Source organism: Nothobranchius furzeri, chromosome 2 (assembly GCF_043380555.1).
Source record: "Nothobranchius furzeri strain GRZ-AD chromosome 2, NfurGRZ-RIMD1, whole genome shotgun sequence".
NCBI lineage: Eukaryota > Metazoa > Chordata > Actinopteri > Cyprinodontiformes > Nothobranchiidae > Nothobranchius > Nothobranchius furzeri.
The window spans coordinates 77,562,515-77,582,654 of NC_091742.1; the positions used below are offsets into that span (position 1 = coordinate 77,562,515).

The following is a 20,140-nucleotide window of genomic DNA, read 5'->3' on the forward strand; positions in this document are numbered from 1 at the left end:
AGCCGGGCCTAACGCCGCCCCTGCCTTCAGCTTGATTATTTTGTTCACCTACTTAGTAATTCCTGGCTCACCATATTTAGTTCTCTTCTCAGTGTTGTATTGATAGTATGCTAGTCATCTAGTTTTAGTAGATGTTGTTCCATTGTTCAGTTTTTTGTTTGTCTTGTCTGTTCTTACTGCTGTAAAGCACATTGTGTTTGTGTAGCAAATGTGCCATAGAAACAAAGCTGTCTTGTCTTCTTACAAAGTGCAAGATCATTTAAATAGTGATGTATACAGAGTGAAAGATACTGAATTTTTAGTGGAGTACATTATTCTACCTGGTGGTCATACCTAAGAGTTTGTGTAGACAAGTCGTCTTATCTTCATAATGTCACACCTGAAAAAAATTCTGCGAATGATTTGAATTCTGTCAGTAAACAGTAATATAATTTAAAACAACAAAAGCAGTATTTTGTAAATCTTTATTTGTTTTCAACAACTAATGTCTAAAAACCGTCTCAAACAATGATTAAAATGTATTTAATGCACATCAGACATTAACCAATCAATATGAATCATCCTACAACCAATCTTGGCTTTTGAACCAACCACATTCACAACACCTAAGTTTTTTGTGGTAACTAGAGAAGAATTTTCTTGTGGGTAAAATTCATTAAAACCAACTGCTCAAGACACAGAAGGGCTGTCCATTTCAAATGTGCACATAATTTGAATTACTGTGCAACACTTACATTTTCCCATTGCTAACAAAGAATTGGAGAATCAGAGAAAAAACAGAGAGAATGGTTAAGTGAGTGAAGTGTCTCAAGTTTTCCCCACTGGAAAATACACTACTGTCACAGCTGAAGAACCAGTCGTTGTCAAAGCCTGTGGAAGTGAAAGTAACAAATCCTGGTTTCTTGCCAGTAACAGTGTCACTGATCCATTTCTGGTATTGGGACAGTCGAGTGTAGACTCCAGGTCTCATTGGGAGAGCACAGTCGTCACCAAAACTCACAATTCCAGCCTGGACCCATAGACCTTCATATAGTGACACAAGTGGCCCTCCTGAGTCTCCCTGTAAGAAAGAAGAACAAAAGTTTAGATTGGTTATAAGATTCTTGCGCTATGTTAATTAAAACTGGGAAAATATCTAATGACCTGCCAGATAGATTTAGTTTTGCTATAAATGTAGGCTACCTCCACTCTTGGCTTTGTACACAGGAGGAAAAATAAAAAAAAGTTTATAAATATCCAAACAAAAGGATTACAGTAAGTCTACAGCCACACCCTCATCAGTCTGGGACAAACTGAAAACACTCCTCTTACTCAGTGCTACTTTACAAATACAGCTTCCAGCTGCTCAGTAACCTGTTTGTGGTTGGCATGGAAAGCGTACCATCCAACCTCCAGATGGAGCTGATTGAAGTCCAGTGTAGTGACACGCTCAAGTCAGAGTATGACTCTGTGGCTGATGCACTACACTTCTGTTCTCTCAAATGCTCTCCAGCATTTTTCCTTTCAGCAGCACACATACCTGTGTGAGCAACTGTTCTATTTGATGAAGATGAAAAAAAAACTATGCAAGAGTCTCACTGATGAACACCTTCCTGAGCTCAGAGCCTAACCCCAGAGACTCGAGTATCTGGCTAGAAAAGTATCCGAGTAAACCAGAGTTTACTGATCCAAACTGAGCTTGGATTATTGTGGTCTTAATGCATGAAAGCATGAATGTTAATAGATAAAATATAACATTTTCATTTGATAGAGAAAAAATATATATAAAATTATTATTATTATTGTTATGTTGTTGTTGATGGCCTGTGAAAGAAGATTTAACCTACTTTAAAGCAGGAAAGGCTACAGATAAAAGAATAGGAAAGAAATAGAATAAAAAATGTCATTATTGTCCCTCAGTTGGAAATTTTTTTAGTGTCACAGCAGCAATTACATTTATTACAGGAGCAAAAAAGGAGTGTAAAAATTGAATATAAAGTAAAAAAAAAAGAAGAAAGAAACAAGTAAAGGTTCTAAATAAATACTCAAAGATGAAAAATTAAAAGATGCTGAATATAAACACATTTTAAGGAATGAAAATATAAAATTGCGATGTAATCAGTAACAAATATAACTGGTGTGTGTCTCATTTCAAATGTACTTGCTTGTGTGTAATCAGGTTGTTTCAGATCCAGTGTTTATGCTAAATTATGTATCTTTTCAAATGAAAAGATAAAAAAAATACATATATGGTAATGTGAACATTTGTGATCACTTTTTCAATAAACATAGAGCTTGGCCCATGACTTCATCCCAGTTGTTCATTTTGGCTCAGTGTGAATTTGACTCTCTTGTGTTAACAGAAGCTTTTCTGGAAAAAACGTTTCTCTCTCTTTTTCAAGATGACAAATTTACATAGAAAACTAGTCAGACGCAACATTAAGTCTTTGGTATGCTGCATTAGACACCCTAACCTGCCTGTATTTATCAACAACACAGTAAATGTTGTTTTAAATTCTAGGACCTATTTAGTGTCATCTGTAGGACAGTCCTAGGGCTGCCCACGCCAGTCGCTTGGTTCACATGACCTAGTGTTGTTTTTGTACCTGATCTGATCCGCTCTGATTAGTACCTACACTGTGTATATAGTAGTCGCTTCTCTAATTATTGCAACTTTATATTAATTATTTTATCATGATATAGTAATGTCATATATCATGATATATATATGATATAGCTCAGTGGCCTAGTGGTAGAGTGGCCGCCCTGAGACTGGGAGATCAGGGTTCGATTCCTGGTCGGGTCATACCAAAGACTTTGAAAAAATGGGACCCAATGCCTCCCTGCTTGACACTCAGCATTAAGGGTTGGATTGGGGGGTTAAACCACCAAATGGTTCCCGAGCGCGGCTGTGTCTGCAGCTCACCGCTCCCCCAGGGGATGGGTCAAATGCGGAGAACAAATGTCGCACACACATCAGTGTGTGTGACAACTAATGGGACTTTAACTTTAACTTGAGTATTTTATTACTTCCTATATTTGCTTATCTCTTATTTTTATCTTCTAAGTACTGCAGCAATTTCCTAGTGTTGTGATTTCTCGCAAATATGGCCTGCATTTGATATAGTGCCTTCTAGAGTCCTGGAACCCCCCAAGGTGCTTTGCAACACAATCAGTCATTCACACATTCACACATGGATGGTGATGAGCTACGATGTAGCCACAGCTGCCCTGGAGCGCACTGCCAGAGGCGAGGCTGCTGAGCACTGACGTCACTGGTCCGTCCGACCACCACCAGCAGGCAAAGGGGGTAAAGTGTCTTGCCCAAGGACACAATGACAGCAACAAACTGAGCAGGGCTCGAATCTGCAACCTTCCAATTACGGGGCAAGAACGTTAACTCCTGTGCCACCGTCACCCCGTATGACATCTGGCAATAAAACCTTCGGATTCTGAGGAAGTTTATTTGTTAACACTTTACAATAAGGTACGCAAAATTGTGCTTCGTTACTAGGGAACGATTTGGGGGTTAATGAGTAATGAAGCATAGAAGAATTGGTAGTTAACCAGTAGTTACTAGTAAACACCCAGCAGTCTTTTTCAGGGACTAATAGGTAGCTATCTATGAACGCATTAAGGAACAAATCCCAAATGAATGTAGTGCCTGTAGACTCTTTTGTAAACTTCATGAAGAATGCAGATAATTTGCAACATCACAGTGATTTAACATCACTGTTTCATCTTGATGTGGCAAGGTGGAGAAACGAGGGCCCGGGCGGGATTCGATCCCCAGACTCCCGGGTGAGAGTCACACGCTCTAACCAGTCAGCCAAAGGGTCATCCCCTTGGCCAAGTAGCCAGGGCGCATGATCTATCGGGACACTGTGACAGGACACACACTGCCACATTGATTTCACTCGTCTGTCACTTCGTCATCCATCGTCAGCTTCCTTCCGTCTCGAGAAGATGGAAAGTGAAGCCTCCTCCCAAGTACCTACTCAGTAACTAATATGTACCTACTAGGTACTTAACCATTACTTATATGTTGTTACATGGCTATTTGCCATAAATACATTGAGCTTATTCACACATCATTTTCTTTCATCTTGTGTGTGGTAATATTCCAGAGATGGGTGACCAAAATCCTGCAGGTTACAGTGTTACCTGGCTCAAATCAATCACTAACAAAATGTTCAATGTTTAGGGTACTTTTTTAAATAATCAGAAAAGTACACAAAAAATAACTTTTACATTAATAAACTTTGAAATCAACATGTAAAAACACTCTAAAACTACATATTCTTCCCTGCTTCATTACTCATTACCCCCTAAAGCCGGACGGACACTGTGCAACTTTTTCACTTGTAGCACTCAGCTTCAGCTCAGACTGTACGACTTCCTCGCAGGGCAGATCTCACGAGTCATGCGCTCACACTGCACGACCCAGTTCTCGGATGCGACCTGACTGCTCACACTGTACGTCTGGTAGCAACACATTGGACCTAAAAATATGCTAAAGATAGTTTTTACACAACACGTCAGACTTTTTTGTCTTGTTTTGCCTGTTGTCCTTCGGGAGTGCTGCAGGAGGACACACAGGGATTTATAGGGGTTGGATGAGGAAAACGAAATAAAGAAAGTAAATCTGTGTTTTGTGATCAGTTTAATTTGACATGAACACGACAACCACGCTTTCTTGACAATGTTTGTGAGTAAAAAAACGTGTAGAAACAAAAACGAACAATGTGTGTTATTAGGGAAATAGCGGGCAAGCGGTGTTGATGCAGGATTGCGCATGCACCGTGAGCGGTTCTGATACTGTTTGGGTCGCAGCTGCTCGCAGCGCCGCTTCAACAGTGCGATACCCTCACGAGGGACAAGCAAAATTTCAAACACGCCAGAAGTTTGTGTAAGCTCACGATTGCTGATCGGTAGCTGGTCACGTGGTGTTAATCGCTTGTCGTAACCCCCTGTACACTACACGACGCTCGGCGCAAAACTCGCCCCGATCTCGTGGATTCTCGCACGAGTAGAAAATCGGCTCAAAAAAGTGAAAAAGTCGCACAGTGTACGCCCGGCTTAAGTCATTCCCTAGTAACGAAGCACAATTTTACATACCTTATTGTAAAGCATAGGCGTCATTTTAACCGGGGACGCCGGGGACATGTCCCCGGCAAAATTTGTGATTGGCAGCTGTGTCCCCCCCACTTTCAAAAACGCCTGCTGATGAGGATTTTTGTTTTACCAGCTCAGATCTTATACCAGGGGTCGGCAACCTGTTCCCATCAAAGAGCCATTATTACCCATTTCCCACAGTAATTTTGGACGGACCTTAATAAGCAGTGACTTAAGTGAAGCAGGCAGGTCGCTCTAGAAAATTTCGTTTAAAAAGACGTCATAAATGTTTTCCCCCGTCCTTTTTATTTATAAAATATGAAGTAAAAACTCACAATTTAATTTTCATTCATTTGTCATTAATATGTAGTCAACGCCCGTGCGTTAAGTGGACCATCTTCCAGTAAACGCAAAGCATCCAGCCCACCTCTCCAAATGCGTAAAATGTGCATCAGCCGCTAGTTAGGCGCGCCGCGTGCACCATCAGCTGATCAGCCCAGACAAAAGCAGAGCAACTAGAGAAAGAATAGAGGATAATTCTGTCTGGATGTGGATGGAGATTACATTTTACAGCAGCCTGATCATCATTTAAATACGTAAACCATCACCTGGCTTCTAGTCCATGCTATCAGCATTATTTTAATTGGTGTGTGTGTGTGTGTGTGTGTGTGTTTGTTTTCCACTTCAAACACTGGTCTAACCAACCAGGCCAGCGTGTCCAGTAACACATTAATGTTACAATTAAACAGTTTCCCTTCATGTAGGCTAGGAACGTTTCACCTGCCGTGGCCCGACCGCTTCTGCTCCACATAAACTTTGTGCGTGATCAAATGTCTCTACGCGTCATGCGTCTCCATATTAGGGACGGGAACAAGCGTTGTTCAGCCAAAGTTTCATAATTTCATAAAAAGAACATTTTTCCAAGTGACACATCCCTCAGAGAGACCGGGTTTCCAGACTGTTTCAGTGGGAGGAAATCATCGCATGCACCGTGGTTCTGCACTGCGCAGCGAACCCCAGATCTTCAGCTCACTGTCCACCGTGGGCGCTCCGAGCCACGCTGAACACAGTGTCCAGTATAAAGCTCTGATGTTCTGATGGGAATATTTTACCTCCGCGATGTGCGTTAACGATTAAAATGTCAGCTCATCCATGCGCATCAGTGTGCGTCGGGGTAATTCTTTCAAACCAAGCAACATCCTTGAGTTCATCTGTCTCAATCCTCTTCAGCTCAGAAGGTCAGAAAGCAGCTCAGAAGCGCCTATGATTACGCACAAGCGTGACCCGTCAACCCGGTCTCACAGTAAGACCGGGTTGGACCTGTTCAGGTTTACACAGAAAATCTTTACATTTAGAATTAGCATACAGATGTAAAATTAATGCAGTAAAATATAAAGCATTTTATTTAAATATCCATTCATTATTTTACAAGCACAGAGAGCCGCATCAGATGGATGGAAGAGCCGCATGCGGCTCCAGAGCCGCGGATTGCCGACCCCTGTGCTAGCCTACTTTATTGTCCCCAGCAATTTTTAAACCCCACTCAAGTGTATGGTTATTGTCCCCAGCAATTCTGAAAACAAACTGACGCCCTTGTTTTAAAGTGTTACCGTTTATTTAAACCATGACCTGCCACCAGTTTCATTTTCTATATTTATCATGGTAGAAATAGTAACACATGGTGAACTTTCCACAAATTTCATGTGTTCTTGTTAATTAGTACAATATGCAATCATATTTTCACAGTTTACACATTTAGTAATGTAAAGTGAACTTGGAAGCTAAAATGTGATGCTGTGAAAAACTTTAACACAGAGAATAAAACTGTATACATGAAGTACAAAAAGTAGGAATCACCTGACATGAGTCCTTCCCTCCGATATCAAGCCCAGCACACATCATGTTTTCAGTGATTTCAGCAACGTTTTCATAGTTGCACGAGCACCTGTTCGGTCCTACAACTGGTACAGCTACCTCCTGCAGATTGTTGGATGGTGACCCAGAATCTAAATGAAGGCATATTTTAAATGCCAACACAAGTTACAGAAATGGTTTCGAAGAATGCGATCATTCAGAAACGTACTTGTCACTCCAAAACCAGTGACCCAGGTTGTGATCCCATCAAAGAAGGTGCTCTCGTCTGAGGCTAAGCAGACCGGCTGGATGTAGCTGGTGAAAGTGACAGGAGCTGCTAGCTTCACAAGGCAGATGTCATTATCCATGGTGGTTTCATCATAATCAGGATGGCAGATGGTCGCAACAAGTGCTCGAATCTGCTGATTAGGGTTGGAACCAGACAGGTTGTGGAGACCCAGATAGGCTTCTGGGAAGGAGACTTTGTTGCTTTAAGATACAAAAATCACAGTGAGCCTTTCGTCATTTTTAGTGATCAGTTCTCACAAAGAGTAAGCCATTAGTCACAAATCTTCGCAACCTACAGGAACAATAAAAGGTTTGATTCAGGTTGCATTCATGAAGCTCTCACTATACTTTAAAAGCGGTCATCAGCCATCTCTGAGAGAAATGAAGTGCAATAAAATGATGGCAATAGCTTTACCCACCTCCCAACTCCTCACCTTGGTACACAGTGAGCAGCTGTCAGCACCCATTGGTTGGTGATCAATGCCCCTCCACAAAAGAAGGAGCCAGAATCCTTGAAAGCAACTTGCCAGGGCCAACTTCCTCCAGAAGCATCCTGACCACCGATGATTTTGGGGTTGAGCGGTGCGTTGCCGCATTCTGACATAAAAAGTGACACGAGTTGAAGAAAAATATGCTGAAAGGTTCACAGTTGATGAATAATTTTTCAGCTAACACAGAGAAACATGGTCTAGTTGGATAAATGTTGCAAGTATTCTTTAGCTAAAGAAAAATGTTGGGTTGATTTAAAATCAGAGGACAAGCCAGTTAGGCTTGTGGTGCTTACCAAGCGTCTGTGACCGGCAACCTAAAACATAGATGAGAAATGTGTTAAACCACACAGTTCACAATGACTCAGTCCTAAATAACTCATGAATATCACTAAAACTATTAAAGCACAAAATAGCATCCTGCTATGAGGACAGCGTGCGTTCACTACACAGGGCTAATTTCTGCTTCACAGGTTGTGTCAAATGAGCTACAATATCTCAAAAACTTTACCTCAGACTGTCATTTTTGACAGTCTGAGAGAGGAGAAGTAGCTGTAGAGTATCATGTATAATATGTGAATGGTATATAAAAGTTGAGTCATAAAAATAAACTGATACAGATATTTTCTAATATTAAATTTATTGCCAATATCGGTCAACATTAATGGCAGACTGACATTTTTGGACATCTCTAGTCAGGAACATATTTTTTGCCATTTAAGCGATGACATACAGATGAAACTCAAAAAATTAGATTATGATGCAAAATTTCATTTATGTCAGTAATTCACCCTAAAGGTGAAACTAAAACATGAGACAGACTCATTACATGCAAGGCCAGATATTTCAGCCTGTATTTGTTATGACTGTGAAGATTATGGCTAACAGCTTGTGAAAACACCACATTCACAACCTCAGACAATTAGAATATTGTGAAAAAGTTAACTAGTCTGAACTTTTAGTGTCACATTCTAATCAGCTAATTGAAATAAATCTTTCTAATAAAGTAAAGAAACAAAAGTCGTACCTTTGCATATCAGAAGGATCATCACAACGAACCCAGACACAAGCTTCTTGAGACCCATCTTCACAACAATTCAATATCACAAGCTTTGAACCTTTAAACCTCCTGTTCCCATGTTCAGCTCCACCCTTATCATAATGTTTTCTATTCAGATAAAATCTTTTCTGCACTAACCAGAAACAAACACAAGTCCTTAGAGAATAGATATCATGGTGAGAATATTTGCCTCCTTGTCTGTGTCACAACCTGTCCTGTCTCCCCATTCTGTTCAGTCCTGTGTCTTTCCAAATTGTTCCCGCCTGCCTCTCGTCTCCCAATCACTCAGCTCCTTGTGGATTTAGGCCTAGTCCACACGTAGCCGGTTTAAAAAAAAAAACTAATATCTGCCCCTCCAGAAACTTGCATCCACACCACCTCGTTTAAAAAACAAACTCTGTCCACACGTACCCGGATAAACACGTTGTTAAGGACATGCCAGACCTGTAGGCGGCAGTACTTCCCCAGTTCTTAACCTCGTCCTTCATCTGTGGTCTTCCGCAAGGAGCAGTAATTCCACTTGCAAAAACAAACAAGCAAAAAGCGCTTGGACAATTGATAAAGCGAGCGCAGCTCTGAGGGCACCCATGCTGTCGGCTAGTGTAAACACAGGTCACACACGTGATGTCAGCATTTTTTGTCGCGGAAAGTGACGTTGCGGATCTTAAAACTCCGGTTTTGTCCGTCCACACGCAGACACCCAAAACGGAGAAAACGCAGATCTTCACTTTGGCCGGAGTTTTTAAAAAGATCCGTTTTCGTGTGAAAAAACTCCGTTTTTGTGTGGATGACAGGCCAAAACGTAGAAAAATATCTACGTTTTGGCAGATCCCCGGCTACGTGTGGACAGGGTCTTAAACCCTCCCAGTTCTGTCTTCCTTGTCTGTTCATAGTTTCATGGTCAGCATGCTCTTCATTAAAACTCTTAAAACGTCCTCACCAGCCTACCTGTTTAATTCACCTGTGTTTGGATCCTCACCTCAGCCACTCACCCCTAGCCTAGTGAACTAGACCAAATTCTTGCTTTGCTTATGGGCCATTCCCATCTGTACCGGGTCGGCCCGGGCCGGGTAGCGTAGGTTGTGTACATATCTGGGTGGCCTGGTATTTTTCCGGGCCAACCAAGGCTCATTCGCAGCCCTCTTCTCGAGGGGGTCTGCTTCAGGCCGACCAGGGCCAACACACCCACTGCTGACAGCAAATTCACACCTTCCATTAGAGCAAGCCTCTGATTGGTGAGTAGAATCAGCCCACATGGGCTTAAGACTAGGATGTGTGGAATCAACCGGGCCAGGCTGGGGCCGACTGGGGCTACCCGGCCTGGGCCGACCCGGTACAGATGGGAATGGCCCATTAGTCTGGCTTGCCAGGCTAACTCACCCCAGCAGCACCGTGACACTGTGTTATGTGGGCGGCCCAGAAGAATAAAAAAAACCCTGTTTTCTGGTGCGTCCAAGTCTTAGTTTTCTTTGAGCACTTACACTTTAACTTTACTCTGCACTCAGATCATAGAACAGAACAAAATAGAATAGAATAGAATGCACTTTATTGATCCAACAGTGGGGAACATCACTTGTTACAGCAGCACCAACACTTGGAGAATAATCCAATGAAAAACAAGAACAAAGGTGCATGTATATGTGATGTTCTGAGAGAGTTTTCTGACCCAAGACATGCAGAATCAGGAGGCAATGACAAGAGAATAAACAATATTTATTAGGCAAAAGCAGGTTAAACTCAGGGTGCACCGCAGATGGTGAATGAACTAGGATCCAAGTCAGAGACTGCAAGACAGGACACCAGGTTAGGGAACATTTCTTTGAATTGGGAGATTGGAGGTGAGGAAGTGGCGTGGTCTTACTGTGACAGGAAGCAGGGGAGTTCAGGGGAGGGTTGCAGGCTGAGAGAGTGAACCCAAGACAGGAGGGGTGAGAGGTGAGAGCGGGTCGGTCAGGGAGGAGATGGGAGACATGGCTCTGAGGTGGTTCGTGGGAGTATGGCGTGGAAGTGGTGATGAGGCTAGTTTTTATGGCAGGTCAAAACACAAAATATAAATATGGACTACAACTAAGTTCAAGGTTCTAAGACACTAGAGTTTAAGGTTACTACGATGGCGAGAGCTACCCAAGGCGAGCAATAATCTGGCATTGTGTTTGGTGTCTCAGTCTTCCTTTTAACCCTCTCAGGCTCAAAATAAGTTCTGATAAAAGGACAAACAACTAAGTCCTTCAGGGGTACTTCTGAGTTAAAAAAAATGCTCATGAAATACGTACGTGGAGTAACCTGGGAGGTAGGTTTTAACGTTGCACATGGTGAGTTGATGATCTCCAGCTGACCCGCTCTCAGGAATGACCCCTCTGCATACAGAGCTCAGAGACATCAGTTAGGGGACTCACTCATCTCAGGCAATGACAGTATATACACATAGGCAGTAAGCTGTTATTGTAACTTTCAACCACTAAAAACCTTAAATAAAAAATTGAAGAACTTGGGTTCTAGAACTCTGCAGCATACTGTAGGGACACAGAAATATCATGTAAATCCAGTACGGCACAGGTATTGAACACATACTGAATATTGCATTGATGTTATTGTGTACCAGGATAATGCCAGTACCAGTTAAACTGAAGAGTTGTACACTCCCACTGCAGAGGGGCTGAATGACCTACCTTCTGTTTTACATCTGGGATGTCTCAGTCTGCCTCTGAAGGAGCTGTCCATGGTCTCTACAGTGGAATGCAGTGGGTGGGAGGGATTTTTTAAGATGGTGGTCATCTTCCCCAGCATTCTCCTTTCACTCGTCTCCTCAACTGAATCCAGTGCGCATCTCAGAACTGAGCTAGTTTTGGTAACTAGCTTGTTCAGTCTCTTCCTGTCTTGGTCAGAGCTGCCTGCACCCCAACAGAGTGGATTACGGAGCCAACAATGGCACAAACCTAGAAGAAAGTCTTTTAATGCTTCTACTTGTTGTGGTTTTAAAGACTTGTCCAAGTCATTTAGAACAGAGGAAAAATCCACAGCGAACTTTGCTTTGTTGTTAATGAGAAACTGAGCGTCGCAGTGTGTGACGCACTCTGCTCAGCGCCGATTGGATTGGTTAGAATTCTCAGGGGGTGGGGCTATTTGTATAAAAGAGTTCCCAGACCAAATGCTTCCCATAAGGAAGTATGAGACTGGCTGGCCAGGCTAGATTGAACCTAACACTTCCACTGCAGTGCATGTCGACACTGTTTTGTTTGTTCTAGAGAATCATGCAACATGACACTGAGTGATAGCCATGCATCAATTTTGCAAAAAGTGTTTGCTGAACAAAATAATTTTAGAAATTACAAATGTTATAAATTAATTACTCTTAAGAACGGATAACAGTTCTGGTCCTCGAGAGCCACTATGCGGCAAGTTTTAATTGCTTCCCTGCTCCAGCACACCTGAAAGAATTGGCTGAATTACATGTTGCACATGTCATCAAGCTCTGCAGAAGGCTGTTAATCAGCTGCTGAGAAAAGTCGGGTGTATTGGAGCAGGGAAACAACCGGAACATGCTGGATAGCGGACCTCCGGACCATGATCGGGTAACCCTGTGCTAGAGCAATCAACGGCACCAGCCTGGTTCACTTTCAACAAGTGTGCAGTTCAAGAAGTCATAAGAATCTGTTCATGTCATCCTCACTCACCATCCTTACTCCAACTGCTCCAGGCCAAACTTAGAAAACTAGAGCTAATGCTTTTGTTTTGGTCATTTTGTAATTCCTTCCACCACCAGATGTCCTTCTTTCACAACCTTACCTCATTTGTTGTTTAATTCTCTTCTCCTCTGTTCATTCACAGTAAATACATTTTTATTATGTTGATTGAAAACATTGTCAGTTATTTTAGTCTTTAATTGAAACAGATTTAAATACAAAATATGGAAATAATTGAAATTTCAAAGGATTTTTTTATTATTTGCTTTAGTTACAGATTTGTAAATAGAGTTGATTTACAGGACATGACATTAATGAATCTATATAAATCAGCTGTCATTTCTAAATATTTGGTCAAATCACATTTCTAAATCATGTTTGATTAGCTGTGAATAAAAGTTATTTGATATTGCCCTCTAAATGCTTGTTTTGATCCACAACAAGCAAGTAATTAATAGATTAAAAGAAAGTGAAAACATTTTCAGCTCCGACTTCTAGTTGTAGTGGATCAAGAAATAGATTTTCTGAAATATTCATGAAAGTAAATGTGTTAAAGTAACGGGTATTATCTTCTGACATGCAGTACCATGAAAGCAAACTACTCAAATGACAAAAACGTAGTTTTCTTAACTAACATGTACTTGTACTGACATGCATCATTTACATTCCTCCGCTGCTAATGAAGAAGTGGAGAAACAGACCAAGAACAGACAGAGCCGTTAGATGAGTGAAGTGACCCAAGTTTTCACCACTACCAAACACACTATCGTCGGTGGTGGTGGGAAAAGAGGTGGGGGTGGGCGGGGGAGGGGGAGGACAGGTGAAGAAATCATCAAAATTGATGCCTGGTGAAGTGAAAGAAACAAATCCTGGTGGGGGGCCAGTAACGGTGTTGGTGATCCATTGCTTGTACTGGGACACTCGAGCGTAGACTCCAGGTAGCAAGGCAACTCCACAGCCTGCACCAAAGCTCACCACTCCACCCTGGACCCATGTACCCCCAATGTTTGCCACCAGTGGTCCTCCTGAGTCTCCCTGTAGGAAAAAAGTGTACATTTTTAGGCAAGTCTTTCAATAGCTTTTTGGTCACTTGACAGTTTTAAAAATCAGTTTAAATGGACCTCTGCTTGTTTTATTTAATTCAGGGGTAATTTCTTTGATGCTGTTAAAACTTGTGTTTTTCCTTTCTTTGCTATAGGTAATGTGGATTCATTCATTTGTTGGTTTAGCATCTAGAACAGCATTAAAAGCAGAGTTTCACGTTTTTGATTGTTTTTGTTATGAATCCATACAATTCCTCCAATTTACCATGTTGACAATGGAAACTATTTTTGATTTGTTTTGAGATTTGAATGCTAAATTCCTTTATTTTACATAATCAAGAAGAAAAACCATTTACTAAACAACGTTTACTTTGCTGGTCAAAAACACTGACCACAAACACACAGAGAGATTCACCTGACACGAGTCCTTCCCACCAGCTTCAACTCCAGCACACATCATGTTATCTGTGACCGTGCTATATGCTTGGTTGTAGCAGTGACACCGATTGTTTCCTATAATCGGTACTGATACCTCCTGTAGGGTGTCGGCTACTGCTCCTAAGCCTAATTGAAAATAAAAAAGAGTCAGAACTTGATATGGAACCAAGGAGCAGTATTGTTGAAAGAAAGAAATATTGAATAACTTACTAGTTATACCAAAACCAGTAACCCAGACACTAAGTTCATCATAGAAGGTGCTGTTTTCATCGGCTAAGCAGATCGGCTGGATGAACTCAGTGAAATTAACAGGAGCAGACATCTTCACAAGGCAGATGTCGTTATTGTAGGTTTGACTGTTGTAGCCAGGATTGCAATGGACTTCAGCCACTGATCGAATAACTTCACCAGGATTAAAGGAGTTGAGGTAGAAAATACCCAAATGGACACTTGTGGTGTCTGGGTCAATGCTTGAAGAAAGATAAAAAAGTTAGAGTTAAAATAGTTATCTACACATTAGAATAGAATAGAATAGAATAGAATAGAATAGAATAGAATAGAATAGAATAGAATAGAATAGAATAGAATAGAATGTTATTGTCCATCGTAGTGGAAAATTTCTTTCGGCTCTCAAAAAAAAAACAATTACAAAAATGTATTTATACATACACTCATGTGACACTATTATTATTATACTCTATGACAAATCTGTGGATAAGGAAAGCCAAAACCATTTGTCTGAAAGCTAAAAAAAATCACTTCCATTTTTTCAAACCAAAAGAAGGAGTACATTCTCTCAAAGTTTTTCTATATGGGACTTCACAGGGCCTAGTCCTCCTACCACTGTGGTTCCTGTTTTAATACAGTCAGACATGGGTGGTGGAGTGAGACCGTGTAACACATTTTGTGTTGCAGACAGACACATTTAAAACTTTTTAAATTCTCAAAACTTGAGAAGTTCCATCCAATTTCATTCGCTTATGCCGGGTTGCAGGTGCAGTAGCCTAAGCAGGGAGGCCCAGACTTCCCTCTCTCCAGCCACTTGGGCCAGCTCCTCCAGGGGAATCCTCAGGTCAGTCAAGAAACATAGTCCCTTCAGCATGTCCTGGGTAATCCTTTAGGTCTTTTCCCAGTTAGACATGCCTGGAAAACTTAACCAAGGAGGCGTCCAGGACGCATCCTAACCAGGCTCCATCAGAATGTGATCCCCAGCTCTCACTGGAGTGGTTCGCAGCAGAATGTGGAGAAGCTAGGATGAGAATCAGCTCCTTTAAATCCAAGACTATGGTCTTGAGTCGGAAAAGGGTAGAATTCCTTCTCTTTGTCAGGGATGAGGTCCTGCCTCAAGTAGATGAGTATCTCGGGGTCTTGTTCACGAGTGAGAGAAAGATGGAACATGAGATCGACAAGCAGATTGGTGCTGCATCTGCAGTGATGCGGGTGTTGCACCGATCTGTCGTGGTGACAAGAGAGCAGAGCCGGAAGGCAAAGCTGTCGATTTACCGGTCGATCTACGTTCCTACCCTCACCTATGTTCATGAGCTTTGGGTAGTGACTGAAAGAACGAGATTGCGGATACAAGTGGCTGAAATCAATTTTTTTTGCAGGGTGTCTCTAGAAATAGGTTGAGAAGCTCGGTCATCCGTGTGGACCTCTGAGTAGACCCGCTACTCCTCCACATCAAGAGGTGCCGTTGAGATGGCTCGGGCATCTTGATAAGATGCCTCCTGGACGCCTCTCTGGTGAGGTTTTCCGGGCATGCCCAACTGGGACTAGGCCTAAAGGAAAACCCAGGACACGCTGGAGGGACTATGTCTCTCGGCTGGCCAGGGAACTCCTTGGCATCCCCCGGGAAGAGCTGGTCCAAGTGGCTGGGGAGAGGGAAATCTGGGCCTCTCCACTAAGGCTGTTGCCCCCGCGACCCGACTCCGGATAAGCGGAAGAAAATGGATGGATGGATCTCCCTTTTAGATGAGTAAAGTGACACTAACATGACAGAACATCATTCTACTTATACCATTAGTGTGGAGTTATAATAAGATGATAGTAGTAGTGCTTAGTCTGGCTAATGCTAAAACAGCCTGCTATGCTAGGCTAGCGGAAATCCTGTAATTTCTTTTACAGTAGATTAGCACAATAGTCACTGTGCCTTGTTGTTAATTTTAACTAGACTTGAAATATCTGCTGAGCAAGAAAACAGAATTTTTAATCATGCAAAACCAGCTTCTAAGATTCAGGTTTTTTTGTTTTGTTTGTTTTGTTTTCGTAGCCCTGCGGTGGACTGGCAACCCGTCCAGGGTGTACCCTGCCTGTTTGCCCACTGAATGATGGAGATATGCATTTAATTTCCAGAAGACATTACTTTATTTCCATTAAAAAAAAAACTTTGTACACATTAGTGGTTCTCTGTTATTATTATTGCAATCGTTTGCACGCTTCCTTCATGTTAGAGTAACTAGTCATATTTTACGGTACATTCATGTTCATAGCCCTGTATGTGCAAAAAAATAGCCAAACAATGTGCACAAGAGAAACACAGTGACCCCTCACCTTGGTGCACAGTGAGCAGCCGTCAGCAACCATTGATTGTTGATCACTGACCCACCACAGAAGAAGAAATCAGCATTTTTAAACACAATCTGCCATGGCCAGCTTCCTGGAACTGCAGTTTGACCTCCAACAATTCTGGTGTTCAGTGCTGCATTGCCACATCCTAACATGAAAGAGGAAACAATCAATGCAAGAAGATTCCTTTAGCATATTCAGGCCTTTTAGAATAATAACTTAACAGCAATTAGATTTGAAATGCTGAGGAAAATTCAGTAAACCCCATCAGAAGCAAATTCTTTTGACTGGAGTATGAGGAAGCAAATCCTGTTGTGGTCCTGAACCTGGCTACCTTTCCTGCAACAGCGTCAACTTCCTTCAGTCCTTCATTAAGAGTCTTGGAAATTCCACAAAACATCAAAAGCTTTTAAAAACGGTTTTGTTATCAGTGTTCTGCAGTAAAAGTTGTTCTGCAGCATAAGGAGGTTTCTAAAGGCTGTGGACAGATTCAGATGCCAGTTTACCAGTCATCGGTCTGCGTTGTGAAAAATCAATGCATGCCGAACTGGGTCACATTAATGCAACACAGCTGGTTTCATACACTGTAAATGTTTATCAGCTATAAAAAATATTTAATGATAAGTAATTGTAGTTGACATTGTACTGAGCACCACATTGACCAGCGATGTGCAGGTAGTCACATGGTATTTGTACACTGAAAACAGAAAGAAGGATAAATGTCCTCCCAGTCCGTAGTTACTCAGGGCTTTCTAAGATGCGTGACACATCTCATTGTTGCGTGTACTGTTGATCTGAAGATAAAGTAAACTTGGAATTATTTTTAGAATTTGGTGCTTACCAGAATTCCTAGAATGACATCCTGCAGACAAAAAAAAAAAAAATCAGAAAGTCAAGTTAAACAAGATGAGTCAGTCCATAGCAGAACAATAGTTGAAGAATAAACAATGATGATAAAATAGTTAGGCTGCACAGTGGTGCAGTGGTTAGAGCTGTTGCCGTGCAGCAAGAAGGTCCTGGGTTCGTTTCCCGGCCTGGGATCTTTCTGCATGGAGTTTGCATGTTCTCCCTGTGCATGCACGGGTTCTGTCCGGGTAGTCCGGCTTCCTCCCACAGTCCAAAAACATGACTGTTAGGTTAACTGGTCTGTCTAAGTTGTCCTTAGGTGTGAGTGTGTGTGTGCTTGATTGTCCTGTGTGTCTCTGTGTTGCCCTGCGATGGACTGGCTCTCTGTCCAGGGTGTACCCCGCCTGATTGCCCGTTGGATGGATGGAAAAAATAGTTTTCACTAAGTAAGATGTAATGTGCAGTTTAACACTTTCAAGTCCAAACCAAGAAAAAGGTGTGCACATTTTATCATTTGGGTCATGTTGTTTAGTGGTGTTAAAGTTTTTTTTTACTATATTGGGCTTTACTAAATCTGAATCTAAAATCTAAGAACTGCTCGAACATTACACCATTTTTCCACCCTGTGGATGTCGAGCTCTTGTTGAAATGCCTCCCTTCGGAGAAACTGAGAAAAGTGTTGATTACCTTGTGTGTTAGTGGAAATGGATCATTTGCAAAAATTTTGCATTTTACGATGACTGGCATAGAAGTGTGGTTATTTGTAGAAAAGTCATAATAATAATAATAATTTCAAGTGTAATAATAACCTTTTTTAATGCTTTTCTAGGCCCTCACAAGCTTTCTGTTGTTCTCAAACTCTCACATTCACACACTACTGTGTGACACAGGTGAGGCTGCCATTTTAAAGTCCCATTAGTTGTCACACACACAGGTGTGTGTGCGAAATTTGTTCTCCGCATTTGACCCATCCCCTGGGGGAGCAGTGAGCTGCAGACACAGCTGCGCTCGGGAACTACATGGTGGTTTAAACCCCCAATCCAACCCCTTAATGCTGAGTGTCAAGCAGGGAGGCATTGTGTCCCATTTTTTCAAAGTCTTTGGTATGACCCGACCAGGAATCAAACCCTGATCTCCCAGTCTCAGGGCAGACACTCTACCACTAGGCCACTGAGACACACCATAGACCTCTCTGACCACCATCAACACAGGCAAGTCGGGTGAAGTGTCTTGCCCAAGGACACAGCAGCAGAAGACCTTGGCGGTATTTTGGATTAAGTTCTCAATCCTCCGATCATAAGGCAGCCCGCTCTTCCTCCTGAGCTACAGCTGCCCCTGATCATTAAAAGTTTGTCGTTAAAAGTTTATTTGTAAAAATGTTTATTGAAATTCACTACACATTCAATTACAACTTATTGATTCAAATAAATAAAGATGTAGAATCATTTTTAATAGCTTCATTTAATTTACTGTAAATGAGATGACCTTTATGATCTACTTGTGTCAAAAAGTTTCACCATTCTGGATATCTGTGGTTGTAAGGCTGAAAGCTAGAGCCAGACAGAGCAATAAAGGTCCTAACAACTAGTGCAGAGGGTCAAAATCCCAGGTGCATTTAGGCTGAAGTAAATAATTCTGACTCAAGCACTTATCCCTTGAAATAACCATATCGCCATGGCTACATGCATCAGTAGATGTACATTAATTAGGAAAAACATACTATTAAAGGAAGTGAGTAATTTTCTCACCTTTGTTAATCAGAAGGATCACAGCAAACACAGCCACAAGCTTTTGGAGGGCCATCTTCAAAATGATCCTCTACCACCAAGTCTCTAACTAAACCTTTATATAAATGTCTAGCTCCACCTACCAATGTGTTGATTTACCTCCAATATCTCATGTTCGTCAGCCAAATGTGAAAGTGTATAAAACAGGTTTGTCTTGAAGCTTTTTCTGTAGGAACATTGTTTAAATTCAAAACGTACAGTCAGTGATGCATTTACTGTACATTTGTGAAAGAGTTGAGTCACATTCCCCTTTCTTTCTTGTTTTGATAGATAAAGAGATGATGATAACAATGGCCGTGCCCTGTGATGCTTTGGTTTTTTAGCTTTAGTCTTCCAATAAAGGAAATGTTCTTAGAAATTCAGGAAGAATGAGAATGGTTACACCCAAAAAACATAACCCTTTCAACTTCTTATTGATGCAAACATAACATTCAAAGTTCAGTAACAACTAAGGCTTTATTCTTACTTTATGTACTAAGACGGTTGGTATTTTCCATTTTCTCTTTATGGCACGAATGATCATTTAGAACCTGTTTTCTATCCAGCGAGCTATGAAGAACTCTGCCAACAGACTTATAGTATTAAAGAGCAAATTGCATGTAAAATTTTATTTTAATTTCATGTAAAATGCTGTCCAAAAATATTTTTTGAAACACTTATTGTGGGTATTTTGTTTGTCAATACACAACAGCCCCTTATTTAGAGTAAAAAGTGGCCCATTTTCAGCAAAGTTTTTAAAAGCGCTTTTTTAAATTTAAACAACAATCCACGCTGCATCCAGTTAGGTTCCAGTTCTCACGGCCATGATCAAAAGCATGACACAAAAAGGGGAGTGGGCCGGGGCTCTCGGTTCAATCTTATAATTTATTGGGTGCAAGAAAAAAGAACTATCGTTTCGGCAGAAAACAACTCAGACGAAGACCTTCTGTCTGAAGTTAGTTCTTTTTTCTTGCGCCTAATAAATTCCAAGATTGAACCGAGAGCCCGGCCCACT

General features: G+C 41.5%; 1 protein-coding gene across 1 annotated transcript; it reads right to left on the minus strand.

Moving 5' to 3' along the window:
- Window positions 1-492: 492 nt before the first annotated feature.
- On the minus strand, window positions 493-19,503 carry LOC107377110 (transmembrane protease serine 9). Its single transcript, XM_070542229.1, has 20 exons — window positions 19,108-19,503; window positions 17,355-17,375; window positions 16,499-16,661; window positions 14,159-14,418; window positions 13,926-14,074; window positions 13,132-13,502; window positions 12,459-12,472; window positions 12,324-12,398; window positions 11,454-11,675; window positions 11,058-11,141; window positions 10,909-10,984; window positions 10,646-10,803; window positions 10,533-10,568; window positions 10,100-10,155; window positions 8,752-8,809; window positions 8,021-8,041; window positions 7,671-7,833; window positions 7,178-7,437; window positions 6,952-7,100; window positions 493-1,060 (listed from the first exon to the last, which is right to left on the minus strand). Exons 1-20 carry the CDS (start codon window positions 19,160-19,162, stop codon window positions 731-733), a joined length of 2,721 nt encoding a protein of 906 aa, XP_070398330.1. The 5' UTR covers window positions 19,163-19,503; the 3' UTR covers window positions 493-730.
- Between the last annotated feature and the right edge of the window lie 637 nt (window positions 19,504-20,140).

Excerpts from the sequence above, each read along its gene's own strand:
- LOC107377110 (XM_070542229.1), bottom strand. The coding sequence starts at position 19,162 with ATGGCCCTCCAAAAGCTTGTGGCTGTGTTTGCTGTGATCCTTCTGATT. Across the intron at positions 11,676-12,323 it reads GGAGGTCCGCTATCCAGCAT|GCAGCTCTGACCAAGACAGG; the intron begins GTTCCGGTTGTT and ends GTTGGGGTGCAG. Across the intron at positions 8,810-10,099 it reads ACCGGGTCGGCCCAGGCCGG|ATGGGTCTCAAGAAGCTTGT; the intron begins GTAGCCCCAGTC and ends ATTGTTGTGAAG.